This window comes from Cyprinus carpio, chromosome B4, assembly GCF_018340385.1.
Source record: "Cyprinus carpio isolate SPL01 chromosome B4, ASM1834038v1, whole genome shotgun sequence".
Lineage (NCBI taxonomy): Eukaryota > Metazoa > Chordata > Actinopteri > Cypriniformes > Cyprinidae > Cyprinus > Cyprinus carpio.
In genome coordinates this window covers 15,242,193-15,264,088 of record NC_056600.1, presented here as the reverse complement: position 1 = coordinate 15,264,088, position 21,896 = coordinate 15,242,193, and the positions used below count along the sequence as shown (strand labels likewise).

Sequence of the window (21,896 nt, the reverse complement as noted above, 5' to 3'; positions counted from 1 at the left end):
GAGAGAGGTGGCGATGTACTTACGTTGATCTCACTCAGAATGACGTCTATAATGCTGCCAATTACGATGAGGAAGTCAAAAACATTCCAGGGGTCACTAAAGTAACCCTACACAGGACGAGGGGAAGGTGGGGGTGAGGGGTGAGAGAGGGCAGTTAGAGAGGCAGAATTGACCATCACTAGCACTGCCGTACCCATGATGCATGAGCACAGTCAACCCACAATGCATCTCGTTAGCCAATCACCATTCAGCACAACTATGGACTTACAAGAAATTACTGATTAAATCTGTCTATTTCAACAAGAAAATGCTCTTTGATTTGTGTTGATGCTTTCGTTTACAAGGAAAAGATGCTTTTCGGGGCACTTTATCACCGTGAGCGGATGGCATCTCTACTGACACCATCTTTACGATATCTGATTTGTGCTTAATAGGGCAGGAAAACCTTTAATGGACTGGAAATGGCTGCCAAGTTATGCGAGAAATAAAACTCTTTAAACACTAACTGATGGAATTACGTCTTAAGGCAGGCGATGAAACTCATTTCTGAAGAAGAGCGAGAGAGAGAGACTGTCATTTTATGTTACATTCATTTCAGTCCTCATCTGGGGCAAAACTAGTGACTAAAACATTTCAGGGCAAAGACATAGGTTAAATAAGTGAGGCGTGAAATATTTCTGAAGATAAGCAGAGTGTTATCCGCTGTAAACAAACAAAAACCGGAATGGAAAAGATTTAGCCTGGAGGACAGCTGTAAAATTGCTTGCTAAACAGCACACAATTCAAAACACCCTTAATAAAGTACTGCAGAGTGCATGCTGGGACTTCAATTTTAATAATAGCTTATAGTCTAATCATCTCAAATCGGATTTTATTTTTTAAATAATAATATACAATTTCATTTTAAAGGCTTCAAGAAAATTCCTGTACACAAAATCTAATAATAGAATGATTTGGAATGAAAATCAGCTTTGCTCATATGATAAACATGCATGGCGTACCCTGGGTTTGAAGGCGATGAGTTTGAGGATCATTTCCACAGTGAAGAGGCCGGTGAATAACATATTGAGGATATTCATGGCTTTGCTGAAGGACTGAGATTGGCCATGATGCTGCAAACGTATAAATCAAAAAGATTAGATTTGTGTATTTGAGTATATGCGTATTAGTTCAGTTAGTGTGAGCATACTGACCTGCATTGCCAGGCAGATGGTGTTGAGAAGGATGAGGGTGAACATCAGGTACTCAAAGTAGGTGGAGTTCACCACGTACCACACCTTGTACTGATACGGGTTCTTAGGGATGTACCTGCGCAGGGGACGGGCCTTCAGGGCATATTCCACACACTGGCGCTGTACACACACAGAAAAGTATGGAGATGTAATTATAGTTAGACTTTTAAACGCTCTCTGTGTTCCTGTATAGATAATGTCATCAGTCTACCTGGTTCTTGTCCAGCTCACAGTTTTTGTACTCTTGCTCTCCCTGCTAGTGAAGCATCTGCAGTGCAGTTTATGACAGTGCGTTCATCATGAAGAAGGCGATGATGATGATGTAGATGATGAAGAATATAGAGATGATCACACGGTAGTTGTAGATTGGGCCAACATCCTCTGTATGGGAGTCAATGGCTCTGTAGAGGAGCCTGTGGGAGAACAGAGAGCTTCTCGTCAGTGTTTCGAAACGCTGCTTTTAAAATTATTAATTTGTAGTTATATTTAAGGAGACTGTTTGATATTAGCTTTTTGAAATTGTTCTTCATTCATTCATTCAGAAGTTTCAGCAGGGATGCCTTAAACTGATCAAAAGTGACTGGAAAGACACTTATGAATATATTTAATTTCAGAAATTAATATATGTATATATCTTCATTTATATGTAAAGATTTCCGAGAAAAAAAAAAACACAAAAATATTAACATGAGATGTTTCTTGAGCACAAAATCAGTATATTACAACTATTTTTGAAGGATCATGAGACACTGAAGACTGGAGCTGGACTGGATGCTGAAAAATCTGACTTGCCAAAAAAATTATATATTTTAAAATATATTAAAATATAAAACAGTTCTTTAAAATATATTACTTGTATTTTTAATCAAATAAATGCAGTCTTGGTGAGCATTAGCAACATATTTTATTATAAAATAATAAAAAATCATAACTTCAAACCTATGAAAATTATGTGTAAGAAGAGGTATGTGTGTGAGCAAGTGTGAGTGTGTTTGTGTATCGCACCCTGGCCAACCCTCAAAAGTGGACACGGCAAACAGAGCCATCATGCCCTGCAGGACATTATCAAAGTTGAAGTCACTGTTCTCCCATGAACGCTGTGCTTTCTCTGGCTTCCCAACATTCCCGTCTTTGTATAATATATAGGACCCCCTGTAATACACACACAGTGCACACATATACATATGAACTGTTTTTTCCATAAATGTTACTGTAAACTTTGTTTCCCAAAGACAAAGGGACGTTACCGGCATTCGGCCTGTGTCTGTTTAGAGGTGTCTGTGCAGTAGAAGAATTTGCCCTAGAAAACAAACATCAGTTTGCATAAAACAGCACATACAACGCCACAGCACTAAAATTCAATTCATTTTCTCTGTAGAGAAGTAGATTTTTAGCAGTGATGTATACTTGTCACTGTTTTGCTCTGTTAAGTATGCATTTGTGAGACAGCACAACTTACCTTGAAAAGCTGAACACCAATACAGGCAAACATGAACTGCAGCAAAGTGGTGACGATGACGATGTTCCCGATGGTACGGATGGCTACAAACACACACTGGACCACATGCTGTGGACGCAAACAAAGCTCTCAATTAAAACAACATCACACTGAATGGAAAGTGTAGATCAGACTCATCTGAACAGATTTTTGGGTGATTTTTTTGTGAATGAGAGACTCACTTTGAGGCCCTTGGCTCTGTTGATTGCTCTCAGGGGCCTCAACACCCTCAGCACTCTGAGAATCTTCACTACATTAATGGCACTTGACCTGTGAATCACAGCACAGTTTGGCACCACCAATCAGAATGGCTAATTACTGATCACGTGACAACACTATCCAGAGAAGCAGATGCTCACGGACAGCAGTGGAGTTTGGATACTTTTGATTAAACGCACTAATGAAATTTAAAAAAATTACGTTGACACCAAAGACTATATATATAGATATATATATAGATATAGATATATATATATATATTATAGTATTTATTAATATTTTGATATTTATTACAATTTAGCTTTTATTTTTATATTTTCCATTTTATTTTAGTTTATGTTTTAGTCATTTTGTTATGTTTTTTTAATTATAGTAATTTTATTCTTTTATTATATAAAATTAATTTATATATATATTTTTAATATATATTTTTTCTAAGTTATAATATAATTAAATATATATATTACATATTTTCACACACACACACACACTTAACTTAATTAACTTTTTTATTGTTGTAGTTGTAGTAAACAATAACGACACTGAGTTGGTGGACATAAATAGCATTTGATTGGACATTGGTATCAAAAAGGGTGACATTGAATATGTTATTTGTGACATGAGAAGCAGTAGTACTAGTTAGTGTGTCAGTTATTTTGGTAAAATATACTTACTGAATTCCAGAGGAGATCAGAGACACACTGACCACCACCAGATCCAAAATATTAAAATAATTCCGACAAAATGAACCCTTATGTAGGAATGCTCCATACGCTGTCATCTGAGAGGAACAGTGGACAAATGGAGAGTCAGTGAGGAATTAGATGAGTATGAAAGAAACACAGAGAAGGCTGTAGTAGGAAAGATATTATTAGCATGAAATGAACTGGGACACTTGGACCTTTAAAATGTAAATTCACCTTTAATATGATCTCTATGGTGAAGATTCCTGTAAACACATAATCTGCATAGCCTAGAATCTAGCAGAGAAAAAGAAAGACATGCACATATAAAAGACTTGTAACAGCAGCGCTACAAATGTGATGTACATGTCAGTGTGTGTTTGTGTGTACCTGATTCCTGAATGAGTCATTATTCACTGGGTCCTCCGCTGCCAGTGAAATACTGCTCAGCAGTATAAAGAACAGGATTAAATTGGTGAAGATGTTGTGGTTTACAATCTTATGACACAAAACCCTGAACCTACAGAAGAGAGAGAGAGAGAGAGAGAGCGGATTTTTGGATTTTTGGATGTTTTGGATTTTGAAAACATACTAAATAACATAACGCACTGATGTGGAAATCAAGGTCTATAAGTGTGCATCCACATACTTGTTAGTGGGGCTGAAAATAAAGAAAGCTTTGGCTTCTGGCATGGGGACAGCTTTCTCCTTCAGCTGAATGTCGGAGAGTGGACGGGGACGAGGACCTACTGGCATCTCTGGCTCCTCATCGTCCTCCTCTCCTGCTGAAAAGAACAAAGAAGAGAGACTTTTCAGAAAGAATCCCATGCACAAATCCCTCAACATTTCCACACACGTCTTTGCATTACTGTAAAAAAAGTGAAGATGACACAGACCAGGAAATGTGTTGAATTTGGGGGAAATCAACAAGAGTAAAAAGAAGTATCTTTGCTCAACTGAAAACAATCCACATGGAGTGCTCCCAGAGCTGAATAAAACAGGCCTGGGCTCTTCTGTGGAATTGCTTTTGACTATTTCTTCAGTTTTTTTAATGAAAAGACTGCATTTTTTTAAACACTTTCTCTTAACACACCTGGGAAATCGTTCACAGGATATGGATTCTTCTCCTCATTCTCCTCCCCTGTGTACTCATCGATGTTGATCTAAAATCAGAAGGCAAAAAAAAAATAAAAAATGTTTTTAAATATTTTTATAATATTTATTATAAATGATTAATAATATGCTTATAAATAGAAAATACTTATTTATAAGGTAATTAAAAAGATTAATTCACTACAAACAAATAAACAGTTTGTATCTGTAAATGTCTACATATTTGTGTCTGTGGTCTATGTAATTTTTTAAATGACAGAAAACACTAATTTAAACATTAGTGTCTTTTGTTTTATCATGTTTTTGTTGCTACTCCATGCTGTGCTCATTTGCATTTAAAGAGACATGCACGAAAACAGTGCGTTTCTGCTTCCACTCAAAATAGGCATTTTCACAATGAAATAATAAATGATCTGTGGGGTATTTTGAGCTGAAACTTCACAGACACATTCTGGGGACACCTGAGATTTATATTACATCTTGTAAAAAGGGGGATAAAAGGTGCCCTTTAATCTGCATTTCTATGTGGCCTCTTGATAGTGACCTTAGTGGCAGTTGGCGTCTCTCCATCAGAAGTGATGGATTTTAGTTCAATCTTTTCCTCTTTCTTTTCTTCCTCCAGAGGTGGTTTCTCAGAGTCCTGACGCTTCTCTGGACTGACCGTTCTGTAAGACAGAAATTGCATCATAAATGTGTGCGTGTGCAGCTTTACGGTCCCACTAAGCACCTGTATTTACAGCTCTTCAGAGGGGCAAAAACACTTCTGTAAAATTAAACTTAATTTTCTCAATGTTAAACTAATGAAGTCATAACTGATACACTTAATGAGCTCATTAAGCAGGGGGCAGGAAATCTTCCTAGGAAGGTTTTACAGGCCCTCAGACTATCTCAAAGTATTGCACTCATGTGAACTGTGAGTCACTGAACCTGGCCAGCTTCTTCCTCTCTTTCTCCTCCTCTTCCTCTTTCTGCGCTGATGTCAGACTCTCGGCATCTGCCAGGTTGTCTACGGCAATGGCCAAGAAGACATTCAGAAGGATGTCTGTTTAGAGTTCAGGAGCTCAGGTTTTGATACGTTTTATTATCAGCTCTTTTATTTTGTGTCACATGGTGTTGTGCTAAACAAGTTTTCTTTAGGATAAGGTTTAAAGATAGATGGTTTCCACAGATGAAGAGGATGATGAAGTAGATGCACACAACAGAAGAAAAGATACAGTTTCCACAGATGAAGATCACAGAGTTCCAGTCCTCTCCGGTCAAAATCTACAACCACAAAATCAAACATGGGTCAGGTTTGAAGACACATGAAAAGCGTGTCCTGTGGTTCAGACTGTGGCAGAACCTGAAAGACGGTGAGGAGAGACTGGGGGAAGTTATCGAAGGTGCTGCGGCGCGTCTCATCAAAGTTGAACTTGCCACCAAAGAGCTGCATTCCGAGCAGACTGAAGATGATGATGAACAGGAAGAGCAGCAGAAGCAGGGACGCGATAGAACGTACCGAGTTCAGCAGAGATGCCACCAGATTACTGAGAGAGTTCCAGTACCTGAGAGAGGACAGTCAGCATTAATCCAAAGTCACACCCCACAGTTAACAAAACACACATCTTTAAAGGGATTGTTCACCCATAAATGAAAATTCTGTCATTAATTACTCACCCTCATGTCGTTCCAAACCCGTAAGACCTTTGTTCATCTTCGGAACACAAATTAAGATATTTTTGATAAAATCCGAGAGCTCTCTGACCCTCCCATAGACAGCAAAGGTCCTAAAACGATCAAGGCTCAGAAACGTAGCAAGGACATTAGTAAAACAGTCCATGTGACATCAGGGGTTCAACCTTAATGTTATGAAGCTACGAGGATATTTTTGTGTGCAAAGAAAAGCGGCACCATGCGCATGCCTTGTTTACATTATGCGGAAGCAGACGCATGTGTCGTGATATTCTCCATAATGGTGGCACGCCACAGCATACGGATTGAGGAGGAGAAGAATTGTTGAAAAAAGTAATTATATTTGTTTTTCTTTGCACACAAAAAGTATTCTCATAGCTTCATAACATTACAGTTGAACCCCTGATGTCACACAGACTATATTACCAATGTCCTTGCTACATTTTTGTGCTTTGATCGTGTTTGGACCCTTGCAGTCTATGGGAGGGTCAGAGGGCTCTCGGATTTGTTCAAAAATATCTTAATTTGTGTTCCCAAGATCTTATGGGTCTTGAACGATATGAGGGTGAGTAATTAATGACAGAATTTTCATTTTTGGGTGAACTATCCTTTAACACATACCTGGTGATCTTGAAGATGCGGAGCAGACGCACACAGCGCAGCACAGAGATGCCGAGGGGTGACATGATCTTGATTTCCACCAGGATAGTCTCCAGAATTCCACCGCACACCACAAAACTGTCAAAGCGGTTAAAAAGGGAGACGAAATAGGCCTGTAGGCCCAGACTGTACATCTTCAGCAGCATCTCACCAGTAAAAAGAGCCAGCAACACCTTATTGGCGATTTCTGTAAACACCGAAACAACACATCCATTCACTATGAGATTTATACAATACAGAGACACAAAGAAATGAATACTTGAATTAGTACTTAAAATAATCAGAAGTGACAGTAAAGTCATTTTACGGTTTTCAAAAAAATATTAAGCTGCACAACTGTTTTTAAAAATGACAATAATATAATATAATATGAAATATTTCTTGAGCAACAAATCAACATATTAGAATGATTTCTGAAGGATCATGTGACACTGAAGACTGAAGTAACGACTGCTGAAAAATCAGCTTTGCCATTACTTTTAAAAAAATATATTAAACTAATAGAAAAAAGCAATACAGTATTACAGCTTTCATTTTAAAAAGCAACCCCAAACATTTGAACATTTCTGTACATCGAGTATGTCTGGGGAAAAATAATAATAATATAGTGTGACATCACACAGAATCATCACTGCATTATTTACTAAAATAGCTAAAGTAGCGTTATTAACAGAGCGTCCTCGGTTGGTATAGTTCCTCAGTGTAAATCAAACCAAGGTTCTGAGATCAATTAGGTAACAACATTTGATGGGGTTTTATGAGATCGGATGGTCACTGCTGAGCTCTGAGAGAAACAAGATATGGGAGTCATAAAAGTAGCTTCGCCAAGGACAACTAATCAAAATATAAAGTACATCACACATACACTTTCATAAATATTTGTCTGCTCAAGGCTGCATTGTTATACATTTCAATAGCAAAAGTATTGTACATTGAAACATATATGCTATTGTAGAATTGAGTACCTTGCACATTGGTGAGCCATTCTGGCTGCTGGTGGTGCTCAGAGGCAATAGTAAGTGTGTTCAAAAATACCAGGAAAATCACCAGCCAGTAGAACACATTTGACTTCACTGCTGCACGGCACGTGCGCCTACATAACCGATTCCATCGGCGTGAATATCGACTGCAAAACAAAGACAGAGAGACAGAGAGAGAAATAAAATATATATATATATATATATATATATATATATATATATATATATATATATATATATATATATATATATATATATATATATCCTTTCTGTATTCACTAAATGCACTTTCTGGAAACATAACAACTATGTGTGTTTGTACTGGCAGTGATTGTAAATGCTGCTGCTCTCAATTCTTTTGGCATCTGTAGCAAACAAATCTAACCTGAATAACACTGGCAGTCTGAACTTGTTAATGGATGTTCAGCCACTTATTAGAGGGCAACCGTGATGATCAAAACACAATACTGGCATTGAAACAACAACAAACACATACACACACACACACACACACACACGTATATGAAGAGCAGTAAGGAAGGCAGCCTCGCCTTCAGACGGTATGTAATGTACTAACCTGAATTTGGATTTGGAGATCCTATTTCTGGAATGGAAAACAGAATGTATTATACATACAGAACAGACACGACATCATGAAGGACAGTGTTTCCACAGAGACAGCAGAACTGTGAGGGCAGTCAGGTGGGCCTGATCATACATCATCACTACTTCAGAGCGCCCCCATGATGACGAGCAGGAGCAACTGAGTGCCACCCACATATGATAGATAGATAGATAGATAGATAGATAGATAGATAGATAGATAGATAGATAGATAGACAGATAGATAGATAGATAGATAGATAGAAATGCAGATAGATAGATAGATATGTTGATAGATAGATAGATAGATAGATAGATAGATAGATAGATAGACAGACAGACAGATAGATAGATAGATAGATAGATAGATAGATAGATAGATAGATAGATAGATAGATAGATAGATAGATAGTTTGGTTGGTTGCTATAGATAGATAGATACTGTAGATAGATAGATAGATAGATAGATAGATAGATAGATAGTGTGTTGCATTGCCTTGACAAAGGTTGTTTTCAGCAAAGACTCCATTTACAGTGATACATTTTTGTTACATTCACCTTGTGATATGTAAATTAAACAGTTCTTATGATTTAACTGTTCACAGATTTTTAATTTCCATGGGAATGTTCATATATAATTACTTTTATGGCTGTGTATTGCATGAATGTCCCTGTCTGTGTTTGTGACATAAAACACTGATCACTAACAGGGCAGATCAGCTGGAAAACAGACGACAGCAACAGATGCACAGAGAAGAAAAAAACGACACTGAAGATCACGGGAGCGCCAGGAGCCGCCCACTGAGCCCTGCTGACCTCGCCTACCAGCAAACCATTTAAAACTAGCTCTCAACCTTACATCTCTGTAAACATCTGAATACTGAAAAGAGTAAGTCTGAAGAGAATTGAGCATGGAGGGAAATTAAAATTAAGTAATTGAGGAATTAGAGGAGAAGAGATGATCTGGAAGGAGAACAGAAGGAGGAGGAGAAAAGAGGAGGAACGGGATGCTGTGGGGACTTACGCCATGCGAGTACAGCAGGTCTCTCCCTCCATGTCTCCAGCTGGAGCATTATCAGTGTTCACTGACTCATTTTCACTGGCCGGCATACTCACTGCATGAGAGAGAGAGGCAGAGAGAGAGAGAGTGTGATGAATTATCAGTAAAAGATGATACTCATTGCTCATCAAAGGCTGGTTTCACACACACAAGAAACTGACTTTCAACCTCTAAAGGACCCTTACTTGAGCTTTTACACTGGCACACTGACAGCAGAAATGACCAGGGTTCAAAATCAACACTTACCAAATGTGAGTAAAAACTGGCCATGAGAGGTAAGTAAAATATAGTTTTAACATAATGCATATAACATAAAACAGCTGACTAAAGAAAACATATCTGCAATGACTTTTGCATTTAAGGTGCCTATAGTTTTTTACATATGTAAAATATTCCTCACAGCAAGCCACTAAAAAGAACACATTAGGAACCAAATTACAGTGTTTGTTCACAATGTATGTGGCAGGTGCAGTTTTGCTGAGAAACAGATTAGATTGTTTTGTAGATGATGCTTCAAGAAACACAAAGCTGTTTGTCACTACAAAAAAAGCCTAAATGACAAATTCAGCTGTTAAACCTGTCAAAACATGCTAAATTATACCTGTTAAAAGGTAGAAAGAAAAAGAGATAAGAATACATAATATATGGAAAGAAAGTTGTTACTGAGCCAGTTCTTATTAAATAGACTCCACAGTCTTTATGACAGCCAGCATATCCATGCTCAGATGTGACCTTTAATGTTTAATATGGACCATATGTGAGAATGTCTGCCCCAAAAAGTGTTTGAAAAGAATCAGATACCACATTTCACCAACACACACATATACTGTGTGTCATGGGTGTTGAGCCTGTGAATGGATCTTAAATTAAACTAGACCTCAAACCAACAGAATTATAAAACACTTAATGATTTGGATGGGTTCATTCAGATTTCAAAACACAACCAAAGTTAGACAAACTTACCCAAATACATCATGTAAAAGACTAAAAAATAAATAAATGCTAATCTACCAATCAGCATGCAGGCCTACAATTCCATCTCATTAACATGCACAGGGGGCGGGGTCAAGCAGGGTCTCTAAATTCCATGCTGCATTTTCATTGGCTCTGATCTTTTCCCCTAAATCTATTTCTTAATTAAAAAAAACACACATTATCATCCAGACTACACCACCCTTGGAAATGGGATTATGGGATTATGTTTGATTGGATATTCCGAGACAGGATTACAGATGTCAAACAGTGACATTACATCATCATGTCTCGTGAAAATTGATGTGTTTAAAATGAAATGAATATTACTCTTTTCATTTGTTATTTTAATTTGTTATTGTAGATAATATAAATAATTTTGAAGTTGTTGGAAGTTATGAAGCATAAGTCAGGAGAAAAATGTCCACAATACTTTGCAATCTATTTCTATTAACATCTCACAATGGCTGTTAAAGAGAAATCCCAACATCATAGTCAGAACCATCTGAACCGTGGTGTGCAAAGCAGAACTGTTTCTATCTAGGCATCACATGCAGATCACATTGGAACAGGAGCCTGATGTGTGACTAAAATTTACTACAAAGCACCAGATTCTGATTCAAATACCTGGAGAAAAAAACCACATGCTAAAAGTCCAGATATTTCAAACAGAAAAACGTATACTATCCCATAAGAGCAGTGAATCTAAATTTCAAACCCCTCAGATTTTCATGCTTTTCATCATTCAGAAATCTAAAATACAGAGGACTAAGCAGGGAGACCCCATCGCCCTCCGTACCCAGATTGACCTGTCTGGGCGGGGAAGGATGGGTCGGGGGTCAGTATTTAAAGGTCTTGTTGCACTTTTCCCATGCAAACGCAAAAGTAAACCGTGATTGCTATGGAGACGCACACGCCTTACGAAGCAGAGCTGCTTTTTTCTTCACCGCTCCACGGATGTACTGTAAACGATGAGTCTTCCCTGAAAACAACAGAGCGAGACTCAAACAGTCAGAGACAAACACAATCAGACAGAAAAAAACGCCACCAGCCCTCTCTGTCCTGAATATTTATAGCTAAAAAATGTGGTCACCAAAAACTCAAGAAACAAAACACTTAACATTAAACATCACTGTTAATACAAAAAAAAATACAAATAATCTGAGGAGCAGTTCTATTTTGTGCCACTAGATGTGTGTCAGCATGTGGACTGCAGTATATCTCTATATATTGTCTGTGTGTGAAAGCGTTTTCCCATTTGATCTCAGTTTGGGGCTGGACTGACAATACACAATCTCAGGCTCTGAAATACCAGAGTCAAAAATAAATCCAAATACACACACACACACACACACACACACAAAAGTCTCTATATTTACTGTATATCCCTGAAGGGACTTCCCATTCCCATTTATTATTCTTCATATAAACAAATTATACAACCCTAAGCCTAAAACTGGCATTTTAAAGATCTTTTTCTATCTACTGATAGTCTACTGTCTAGACGTTTTGTGAACCTTTTGTCCCCCACAAGGACGTTTGGTCTGCTTCTGCTTGCTTCTAATTCCTAATTCCTTATATGGATAGCAAAACCTGCCCAAATACAAACACTTCAGACTCAGATATCAGGCCTTGATCATGCTTGAAGGGCCAGAGATAAAAGAGACAATATCTCATGTCAGAATTAATAGATCTGGAAGTATTTTCAGACTAAGTATAAATCAAAACATTAGCAATGTCCTCATTTAAAACCAATTTATTACATTTGCATGGACAACACTTTCGCAAAACGTCTCAGATCTCATACTTACGATTTCTAGGCTTGTCGTCATCCAGTCCCTCGTCGTCGTTCTCAGGGTCGATATCCTCCGCCTGTGTGATCCAGTCCAGGTAGCCCTTTAGATCCTCCTCCAGCTGCTGCTTCTCACGGAGCTTCTGGAAATCGCCGCGAGCTTTGGCCTTTTCTCGCTCTTTAGAGAACTCTCTGAGAAACGGAAAGAGAGAGACTTCCTCTAAATATCCATCCCGTAAAATATACAGACTGAATCAGAAAAAAAAGTTTAATAATCAGAAAAAAAATTCAAATTCAAAAATATTAAAAAAATGCAATTAAATATTAAAAATACTTCTGTTAGGACACATACACTACACAACTGTTCAAAAGTTTTTTTATGCACATCAAAGCTGCATTTTGTAAATTTTGTCAAAAATACAGCAAAAAATGGAAATATTGTTAAATGCTACATATGCACACACATATATATACAGTATGTATGTATATATGTATATATATATATGTGTGTGTGTGTGTGTGTGTGTGTGTGTGTGTGTGTGTGTGTGTGTGTGTGTATATATATATATATATATATATATATATATATATATATATATATATATATATACACACACACGTCGAAAATCTCGCCGACCCCAAAATTTTGTACAGCAGTGTGTTTCTTGCAATAAACAGAGCAAGATATTCACTCACAACAAGACCATGAATATGTATTTAAGGGAAAATGGGAAACAAAAAACCTTTGGCCCCTGTTTGTACAGACATAACAGATCTCTCTCACACACACTCCCTCCAAAGGATAAAAACTGACTTAGAAATAAAGATGATGGAGAGAGAATGAATGAGTGTCCCTTACCCGCTTAAAACCCCAAGAACCAAATTAAGAACAAAAAAGGAGCCAATGATGATTAAAGTGACAAAATAAAGCCATGGCCAGGAATTCCCTACAGCATCATTCACCTGGGAATGGAAGGAAGGATGGAGTATGGGGGGAGAGAGGGATGGATGGATGGAGGGGTACAGTTGAAGAGGGATGAATGAATGATTAGTATGTGTCTGCTGGACATGGGCAGCTCTACATAACCCCTCTCTGGCTCGCTCAATCCCAGTGCTTTGAGAAAGAAAATGTGTTTGATCAGAGTTCAGTCAGAGCTTGTTCTATTGTCCACACACACACACACACACACACACTTTCAGTACACAATGCTTACCCGCTCAACACACCCAGAACCAGATTTAGAACGAAAAAGGATCCAAAGATGACCAGACTGACAAAATAGACCCACGGAAGCTCATAACCCATGGCATCCTGCATCTGAGACGAGGAGGGGACAGTTAGAAAAAAGATAGAAGAGTGAAGAAATGAGTGCAGTGAACAGCACATGCTGGTCCCTCAGAAACATAGAACATCAAGAAAACCTATGAAGCATAGAGCATATTCAACAGAGAGAAAGACAGAGAGAGAGAGACGTTCAGCTGAGTCTGTTTGACTGCTTTAAAAGATGCCATCAGGAAAACCGTCAATCACTTTAAGTATCTGGAAGAGTGCAGAGGACTGAGATACAGAAAAGATGGGCTTTAGAGAGCAGCAGTGATCACACACAGAGAACTCAACAGGATTTTTTTTTGTTAGTGAGTCGGTCAATAGTTCTGGTTTTTACAAACATTTTCAGTGGCTCCACCATATTATAATGTTCAATGTTTGTGCTAGAAATATGTTTTATTTACAACTTGTTAATTCTACTATAATCGAACAATAATACAGCTATAATCGAACTTCATTCATTCTTAAACACGCTTTTTCTTAGAAAATTATGTCATATGATGCAAAATATTGGTTTGTTGTTTTCAGCACATTTTTACTAGGGCTGTCAAATGATTAATCACAATTAATTGCATCCAAAATAAATGTTTGTGTTTACAAAATATATGTGTGTGTACTGTGTATATTTATTATGTATAAAAACATATAATATTATACAATTTATATTATATACAAAAATATATTCTTTATATATATATATATATTCTTAAATATATACATGCACATGTGTGTATTTATATAATAAATACACACAGTACACACACATATATTATGTAAACAAACTTTTTTGGATGCAATTAATCGCGATTAATCACTTGATAGCCCTACTTTTTAATGATGTTTTACAAGTAATTTCTGCAAATGAAAAACATTATCACAGTGAAGAATCAGCAGAATATTTTCAATTTAAAACATATCACAAAAATCCAAAGGTTTAAGTTGGCAAGGTATAAAAATAGATGTACAAAATCAATGAATGTTAAATTTTCAGTGGCAACACAGTAACATACACACCACTCACCTAGTCATAAAAATGCATATAAAAATGCAATAAAACAAATAAATAAAAATCGCAAAAGTGGATGTGGATTCCTAATAGAATTTCCATTTTAATTTGGAACTAAGAATAAAGATCGTATTAAATAATCTGAAATTCTCACGACATTTTTTTAATTCTTCATTTGATTTTTACAGTTCTGTTGGACATTGCATGATCTTTAACAGAATACGTACTTGTTTCAGGATAATCTCTATACAAAATAATGGCAATCACACTGGGATCTTATAAAATCCCCCCAAAATATATTTGAAACACTTTAAATGTTTTACATGGGTATTTTATCAATTCTATGTCCTGAAAGACTTAGTTTTTGTGTGAAACCCTACCAGAAAAATTATGGTTACATTAGGATTCCTTTGAGGATTTGTTCCAAATTAGGAAAGCAATTCCATTACCAACAGGGTTCCTCTTTTTAACTTAAGACACTGGGAGATACTCCTTACCTTACCTCATTCATGTGTCTTTTCTCAGTAAAGAGACCATGTGTGCTTATACAGCCATTAGGTGTAGTGTGCCGTTATTGGAGCAGACTCACCCAGTACAGGACGTCAGTCCAGCCCTCCATTGTGATGCATTGAAACACAGTCAGCATTGCAAATGCAAAGTTATCAAAGTTCGTGATTCCATCATTTGGGCCCGCCCATCCCATCAGGCACTGCGTTACGTTGGCCGGGGTGCAATGTCGTCCATGGGCATAGTTTGGGGCGCAGGGGGCCGGCTTCTCTTCAGATATAGGACCTGAAAGAAAACAGGATTCTGTCAGTTGATCTGGAGCCAATCACTAGAACAAGAAAGGAACAAATACTCATAAAATCCTGACTTTTGTTTCCATCTTTGGAGAAAAAACAGGTTCTGTGCATCTTGCCCATGAACAGCTCGAGGCCAATGATGGCATAAATGATGATGACGAACAGAACGAGCAGAGCGATGTGCAGGAGGGGAACCATGGCTTTAATGATGGAGTTCAGCACCACCTGTAAACCTGCAAGCACACAGGAAAGGAATCTGAAAAATACAGTAGATAATCACTTTTCTCATGGACGGTTTTCTTTGTTTTGTGAGTGAAGCATTTATATTCTAACTGTTTATACTCTGAATGTTATCGATAATAAAATGATAATGTGCAGTCAGCTTCCCATTATGAAGCCAGAACAGCTAAAAACAAATGGTCAATTACAGTATACAGTTTAAAAGTCATTATACTTGACTGCTTAGTCAGAAATATTCCAGAGCGACATATTATAACAACTAATGAATGCTTGCATTCTGGACAAAATTGGCAATCAGAAAGAAAATGGTTTTGCCTACACAACAATAAAATCTGTGCCTACACATGCTGATAGGAATGGCTTATTAGAGTTTTGACTTCTGGATTTCTGGGTTGTGATTACTGATTCTCTAATCGTTTCAGATCCTCCTACAGGAAGGAAATGAAAATGTATTTAAATTCATGTTCTTTCAGTTTCTCAGTCCTGACTCATGGACGACTTACTCAACAGTCATCAGATGAGTGTGTGTGTGTGTGTGTGTGTGTGTGTGTGTGTGTGTGTGTGTGTGTGTGTGTGTGTGTGTGTGTGTGCGTGTGTGTGTGTGTGTACTCACTAGGTACTCCAGATACGAGTCTCAGAGGTCTTAACACTCTAAAGGCTCGCAGGGCTTTTACATCAAACCCTGCAGCCTTGCCTCCCATTGAAGTCCCACCATCCCCTTTAGTGGCCTGCTCTAATATTGCACTGAAGAGCCTGAAAGAGAGATAGAAAGAGGACATTATCGAATCATTATCATTTTAAATTTCAGATTAAAACATACTTTAAGCAGACTTGACTTTTGCCTGGATGCAAATCATGGGAAAAAATGCTTTTAAACATACATTGTTTTTTTTGTTTTTTTGGAATTTACTATTAATTTCTTTTGAAAGTTAACACTACTTTGAAACACTACCATACAACATTTACATACCATACCAATACCATTTATAATTATATTTGAAAATAACATAATAAAATAAAATATTCTAGCCTATTTTACAATTAGTTATACTAATTATTTAATAAAAAATAAAATAAATAAAGACTAATGAATAAATAATTATACATTTTTAGCCTCTTTAGATACATTTTTTTAGAGAAAGTGCATTTTTATTTTTTGTAATTTATTTTAATTTTATATATTTAGAATTTAATAAATCATTCTATGTTCCATTCCATGAACATAATTTATTATACTTTTGGTTACACTTTATTTTAAGGTGTCCTTGTTACAGTATTATTTTAAGTACTGAGTAATATTAATTAAAGGGATACTCCACCCCAAAATGAAAATTTTGTCATTAATCACTTAGCCCACAGAATACTCCATCTGCCATCAGACGTGCAATCTGGGTTATATGAAGTGACGGGAACACTTTTTGTAAGCAAAGAAAACAAAAATATGTCTGATGGCAGATGGAGTATTCTGACGATAATTTTTTATACCTTTTATGGACCTTGACACTGTTATTTACTTGGCAGTCTATCGGACAGTCTCAGGCCTCCAATTTTCATCCAAAATATCATAAATTGTGTTCCGAAGACGAACGGAGCTTTTACGGGTTTGGAACGACATGGGGGTAAGTGATTAATGACAAAATTTTCATTTCGGGGTGGAGTATCCTTTTAAATACTGAGTAACATTAATTAACTACATGTACTTACTATATGGTTAGAGTTAGGATTAGGGTTTGGTTTAGAGTAACTTGCATGCAATTATGCATCATTTATTGTTATTATAATACTAAGTACATGTAGCATGTGTAACAAGGACACCGTAAAATAAAGTTTTACCCCCTATATCAGCAATTTCAGCTTCTGTGCAAACACAAAAAAGCTGTACACTGACACCCAACAAAAAGCATTCTTCTAGTGTGTGACCGCTCAGATAATTCAAACTATGATAAATCCAACTGTACACACATATCACTTACTCACACATGTTCCTATGTCTCAGGGGTTACTGCAGGTTACACCGGGAGCTTGTACTCACCCAACCACCACGATGATGAAATCCAACAAGTTCCAGCCGTTCCGCAGGTACGCATTAGGGTGACACAGGAGCCCATATGCAATAACTTTCAGAAATGCTTCCACCGTAAAAATGATCAGAAAGAGATACTCCACCCGTTCCTAGACAGACAAAACAGAGACAAAGAGGATATTAGTTCTCTAATTGCATCAGCTCTAATATCTTTAAGCCTAAAGCTGCTCGAAGCTCTAAAAATGTACTGAGCCATTTGTCTGGGTGACATTTTATTACAGATCAGGCCTATCAGAAAAGAACAGATATCACACACACAAACACACAGAATGTCGGTGCACCAGAGACACTGTGTTCGAGTGGATTATAGAGCAGAAATGCTGCGTCTGTAAATGCCAGATGAATTTCAAAGTCTTTGCTGACTGTCTCACAACTTTCCTGTGAGGATCAAAACACAGACATTCATCTCAACACAACTCTGGGAAAAGGGATATCAGACCTGATTTGTTTTCACTAGCTGTCAACTGATTTAAAAAATGGAATAAAACAATTGCATGATTAATCAAATTGACTGCATATCAGTAGTTCTCAAATGAAAACATTAAACCATATTAAAATGCCTGATATTCTTGTGGCAGATTAAATCACTAAATAGACAAAGTAGTTATAATAATATAAAAATAAGATTAATAATAGTTAAGAGACTATAATAACTGATTTCCTCTTTCCATAAGTCAACGTATAACATTGAACATTGTTTTTATTCTTGATAAATGCCTTTAAAGAGACAATTGTTTATAAATGATGTTCTGATCATTACACATTCAATGGGAAACCAAAAAAAACAGGTCCTAGAGACTGTATCTTAAGATAAAAGTCAAAATAGTTGATTTACACAGAATGGAGACCATTAACTTGTAAATTACCATAATATCACTGTAGCTGAGGGTTTTATTAAACATGCAGAAATTCTGCTGCCAATTTCCTTTTTGGAGAGGATATTGAAATGAACACTGTGATAAGCCTTACTTTTAATAACTAGTCAATTTAGTACTTTAATACATGTAGATGGTACCGAATTCACTGCAGAACTGCACTCAAAATGTGTGAAAATAATTCAGATGAGAAAAACATGCGTCTTAAACAATGGTACATGAATCCAAATGTTGTTTACATTTGAATTATGTTAGTCACTACAATTCTAGCACAAAGCAACACATTCTTAAACAAATGTAGCTAGTTAAGGACTGTGTCTGGTCAAATAAATGTGTTACTATGTACAAATTTCACAATTTATATTAACAAATATATTTTAAAAATATATTATTCATTGTGACATAAATACATATAATTTAAAATATATGTGGTTCTAAAATATATGTGGTTCTAGATAATTTCAAACTATTATTGTGTGTCCAGCAGAAAAAGCAGCAGCATAAGATTCTGAAACAACATGAGGGTGAGTAAATAATATTATTTTTGGGGTGAATTACTCATTAAACAGGTGTTTTGTTTATGTGGAACCACATTATAAATCCAGCTGCTTTAAAAACAGGGTTAAATGAAGCTGTTATCACCTACTTTACTGTAGACTAAACTCTGAGATCTGGAATCAATCAGAGGCTCTTAAATTAATTAAGCTCAATTACTGACAAGAGCCCTCGGTCATCAGTGCAATCAACACCACAGCAATCCAATATACACACACACACACACACACACACACACACACACACACACAGAGAGAGAACATCTAACAATTACATTGAAACAGATGAATCTATTGTATTAGATTTAATTATGGATTCATTTTGATGCCCTGTCCTCATATTCCCTCTGTGTTTTACAATGAGATTGGATAAGACATTAAAAAACAACATTGGCAGTCTAACATACAGTCCTGCTTGGCTTCACCCCTTTTCTTCTGATTTGCTGCGTGTGTGGATGTAGGAGGTCAGAGGTCGTGGGAGCTGCTCTGAGACGGTCTAGTCCCCTGAGAGCCATTTGGGTTTACAGAGCAAAATAAGGGCTTCAGCTTTGCTCACTGAGAGAAAGGGAAATATTCCCATGGCTCGGTCTGTCAACAGTCACTTACACAATACATTAGCTGCAGGAATCGTCAACCTGTTCTCAAATAGTGCATGGTTCTTCGCAATCCAAGTTTAGACCCATGAGTTTTGGGTCACCAGCCTGGATCCATTCAAAGAACAAAACCTGAAAGAATCCTCTTATTTCCTGCACATCTGTGGCAAAATGGCTCTATTGAAAAAGGCTTGTCTCTAAGACTTTCTTTAGATATTGTGGTGCACTTATGAGAAATCTTTTATCTTTTAAAATAAAGTGAAGAACTATTAAAACATCCTGTAACTTTCAGAATTCAAAACTTTCCAGTACATCTCAGACCAAAGAAACCATCTATGTAGCTAAGCTACAGAAAACAACTCAAATCTTTCCAGAATCAATGAGAAAATCACTTGCTTATCTCACATGCAAAAAGAACTGTACATACATCATGAACAATAAAATTATGGGTGCTTTTTAAAATTGCTTTAAAAATTGATTAGAATTTTGTTTAGCTATTGTGTGAAAATTGTGGTTAAATATGTATTTTATTATATATTTTTTTTAAGAAAAGTATCACTTACTGCAGGGGTCAAATATTCTCTCCAATTCTTTTTTCAGCACGAGCTGCCTTATATATGCTAAACAGACCTGTATCAGTTCATCAGGGGACAATAACACGCATCTCATATCATAATTGTTCCATATCTAATCTCTCTCGGTATATCTGTGAGGAAAATACATCATAATTATGAGTTTACGCTGCATATCCTTTAGTTAGACTGACCGGTTGCTCTCTGAAAGACGAAGAGAGAGCGAGAGAGACAGAGACGGTGTGAGTGAGAGAGCGATTTACAGGGCTACTCACTCATGCCCATAATTGCAGCAAAAGCACATTAAAAAAGGTCAATTTAAGCCTGGAGTAGCGTAAGATATCTGTGTGAGTGAGAATGTATTATTAAGACTCTTAGAAGGCGAGACGTGTTAGTTTTCCTTTGAACCAGCTGGCACAGAGACAGACACACACACACACTCAGAGGCATCTGGCGCAGTGCACCCCTGCGCTCTCTGATCCAAAACCCGCTGACTCTCTCAGTCCAGTCTTGGACACACACACACACACACACACACACACACACACATAATGCAATGACTGACCTATTATTTACAACTTCAAACTAATTTAAAGAAACTTTTACAAAAGTCATTCTTTATACTTGCCATTTCCAAACATGTAGCCTATGTTGTTTTTTGAATTTTATTTTTGAAGTTTAATGCCTTTATTTAGATATGACAGTAGGTGGACAGGAAGTGAAGAGGGAGAAAGAGAGGGAGATGGCAGATTGGAAAGGACTTGAACTCGGGATGCCTGAAGTGCACCAGCACTACATTTCAGTGTGCTGCCCACAAGGTTTTCGGTGCTGACAAAAGGATAATTGTGGGTGAATCTTTCAGCAGCCCTTTACAACAACAACCATGTTTAATGGTGTCATGAATCCCTTGATCTTTTGATATTTAAGAGTTCATTGTGCTATAAAAAACATTCTGCAAGTTTCAGAAATCAAAACTTTCTCAGTCTAAAAACAGCTTTATGCCCAATCTGCCAAAACGACAGGTTGTGGAATGTGCCACTTTATGATGTAATAGTGTGGTTAAACACCGCCTCTGCAGAAGAAGATCAACGCCTGTTTCTACAACACTGCCTGTTTAGCCCCGCCCACCGATTCACGCACATAGTGTAAATTATGAGGGCGGCAAATGTAGGTCTACGTAGAAACCAAATGATAAACTTTGATTAACTTTATTTTTAATGAGGTTCCAGACCGTGTCAGTAGGAGATTGTCCATTTTTTTATTTCATTTTACTGCGGAGTAGTACAATTTGATGCAGGACTTTCAGAAAAACTGAAACTGAAAGACGATGCAGTGCCAACTATATTGGATCCGACAGTAA

At 36.9% G+C, this 21,896-nt stretch overlaps 1 protein-coding gene across 1 annotated transcript in view; it reads right to left on the bottom strand.

The window, feature by feature from the left end:
- Positions 1-21,896, bottom strand: part of LOC109104295 (voltage-dependent L-type calcium channel subunit alpha-1C-like) — a 130,943-nt gene that overhangs the window by 23,662 nt on the left and 85,385 nt on the right. The window contains 27 exon segments of the mRNA XM_042722639.1: positions 24-107; positions 1,002-1,112; positions 1,194-1,352; positions 1,444-1,645; positions 2,238-2,384; positions 2,480-2,532; positions 2,692-2,799; positions 2,913-3,000; positions 3,624-3,730; positions 3,870-3,929; positions 4,023-4,152; positions 4,282-4,417; positions 4,726-4,795; positions 5,290-5,410; positions 5,673-5,787; positions 5,912-6,008; positions 6,088-6,289; positions 7,038-7,263; positions 8,042-8,202; positions 8,634-8,660; positions 9,684-9,774; positions 12,503-12,675; positions 13,698-13,801; positions 15,406-15,608; positions 15,691-15,852; positions 16,473-16,612; positions 17,892-18,031. Coding sequence (XP_042578573.1) covers positions 24-107; positions 1,002-1,112; positions 1,194-1,352; positions 1,444-1,645; positions 2,238-2,384; positions 2,480-2,532; positions 2,692-2,799; positions 2,913-3,000; positions 3,624-3,730; positions 3,870-3,929; positions 4,023-4,152; positions 4,282-4,417; positions 4,726-4,795; positions 5,290-5,410; positions 5,673-5,787; positions 5,912-6,008; positions 6,088-6,289; positions 7,038-7,263; positions 8,042-8,202; positions 8,634-8,660; positions 9,684-9,774; positions 12,503-12,675; positions 13,698-13,801; positions 15,406-15,608; positions 15,691-15,852; positions 16,473-16,612; positions 17,892-18,031 — 3,417 coding nt within the window.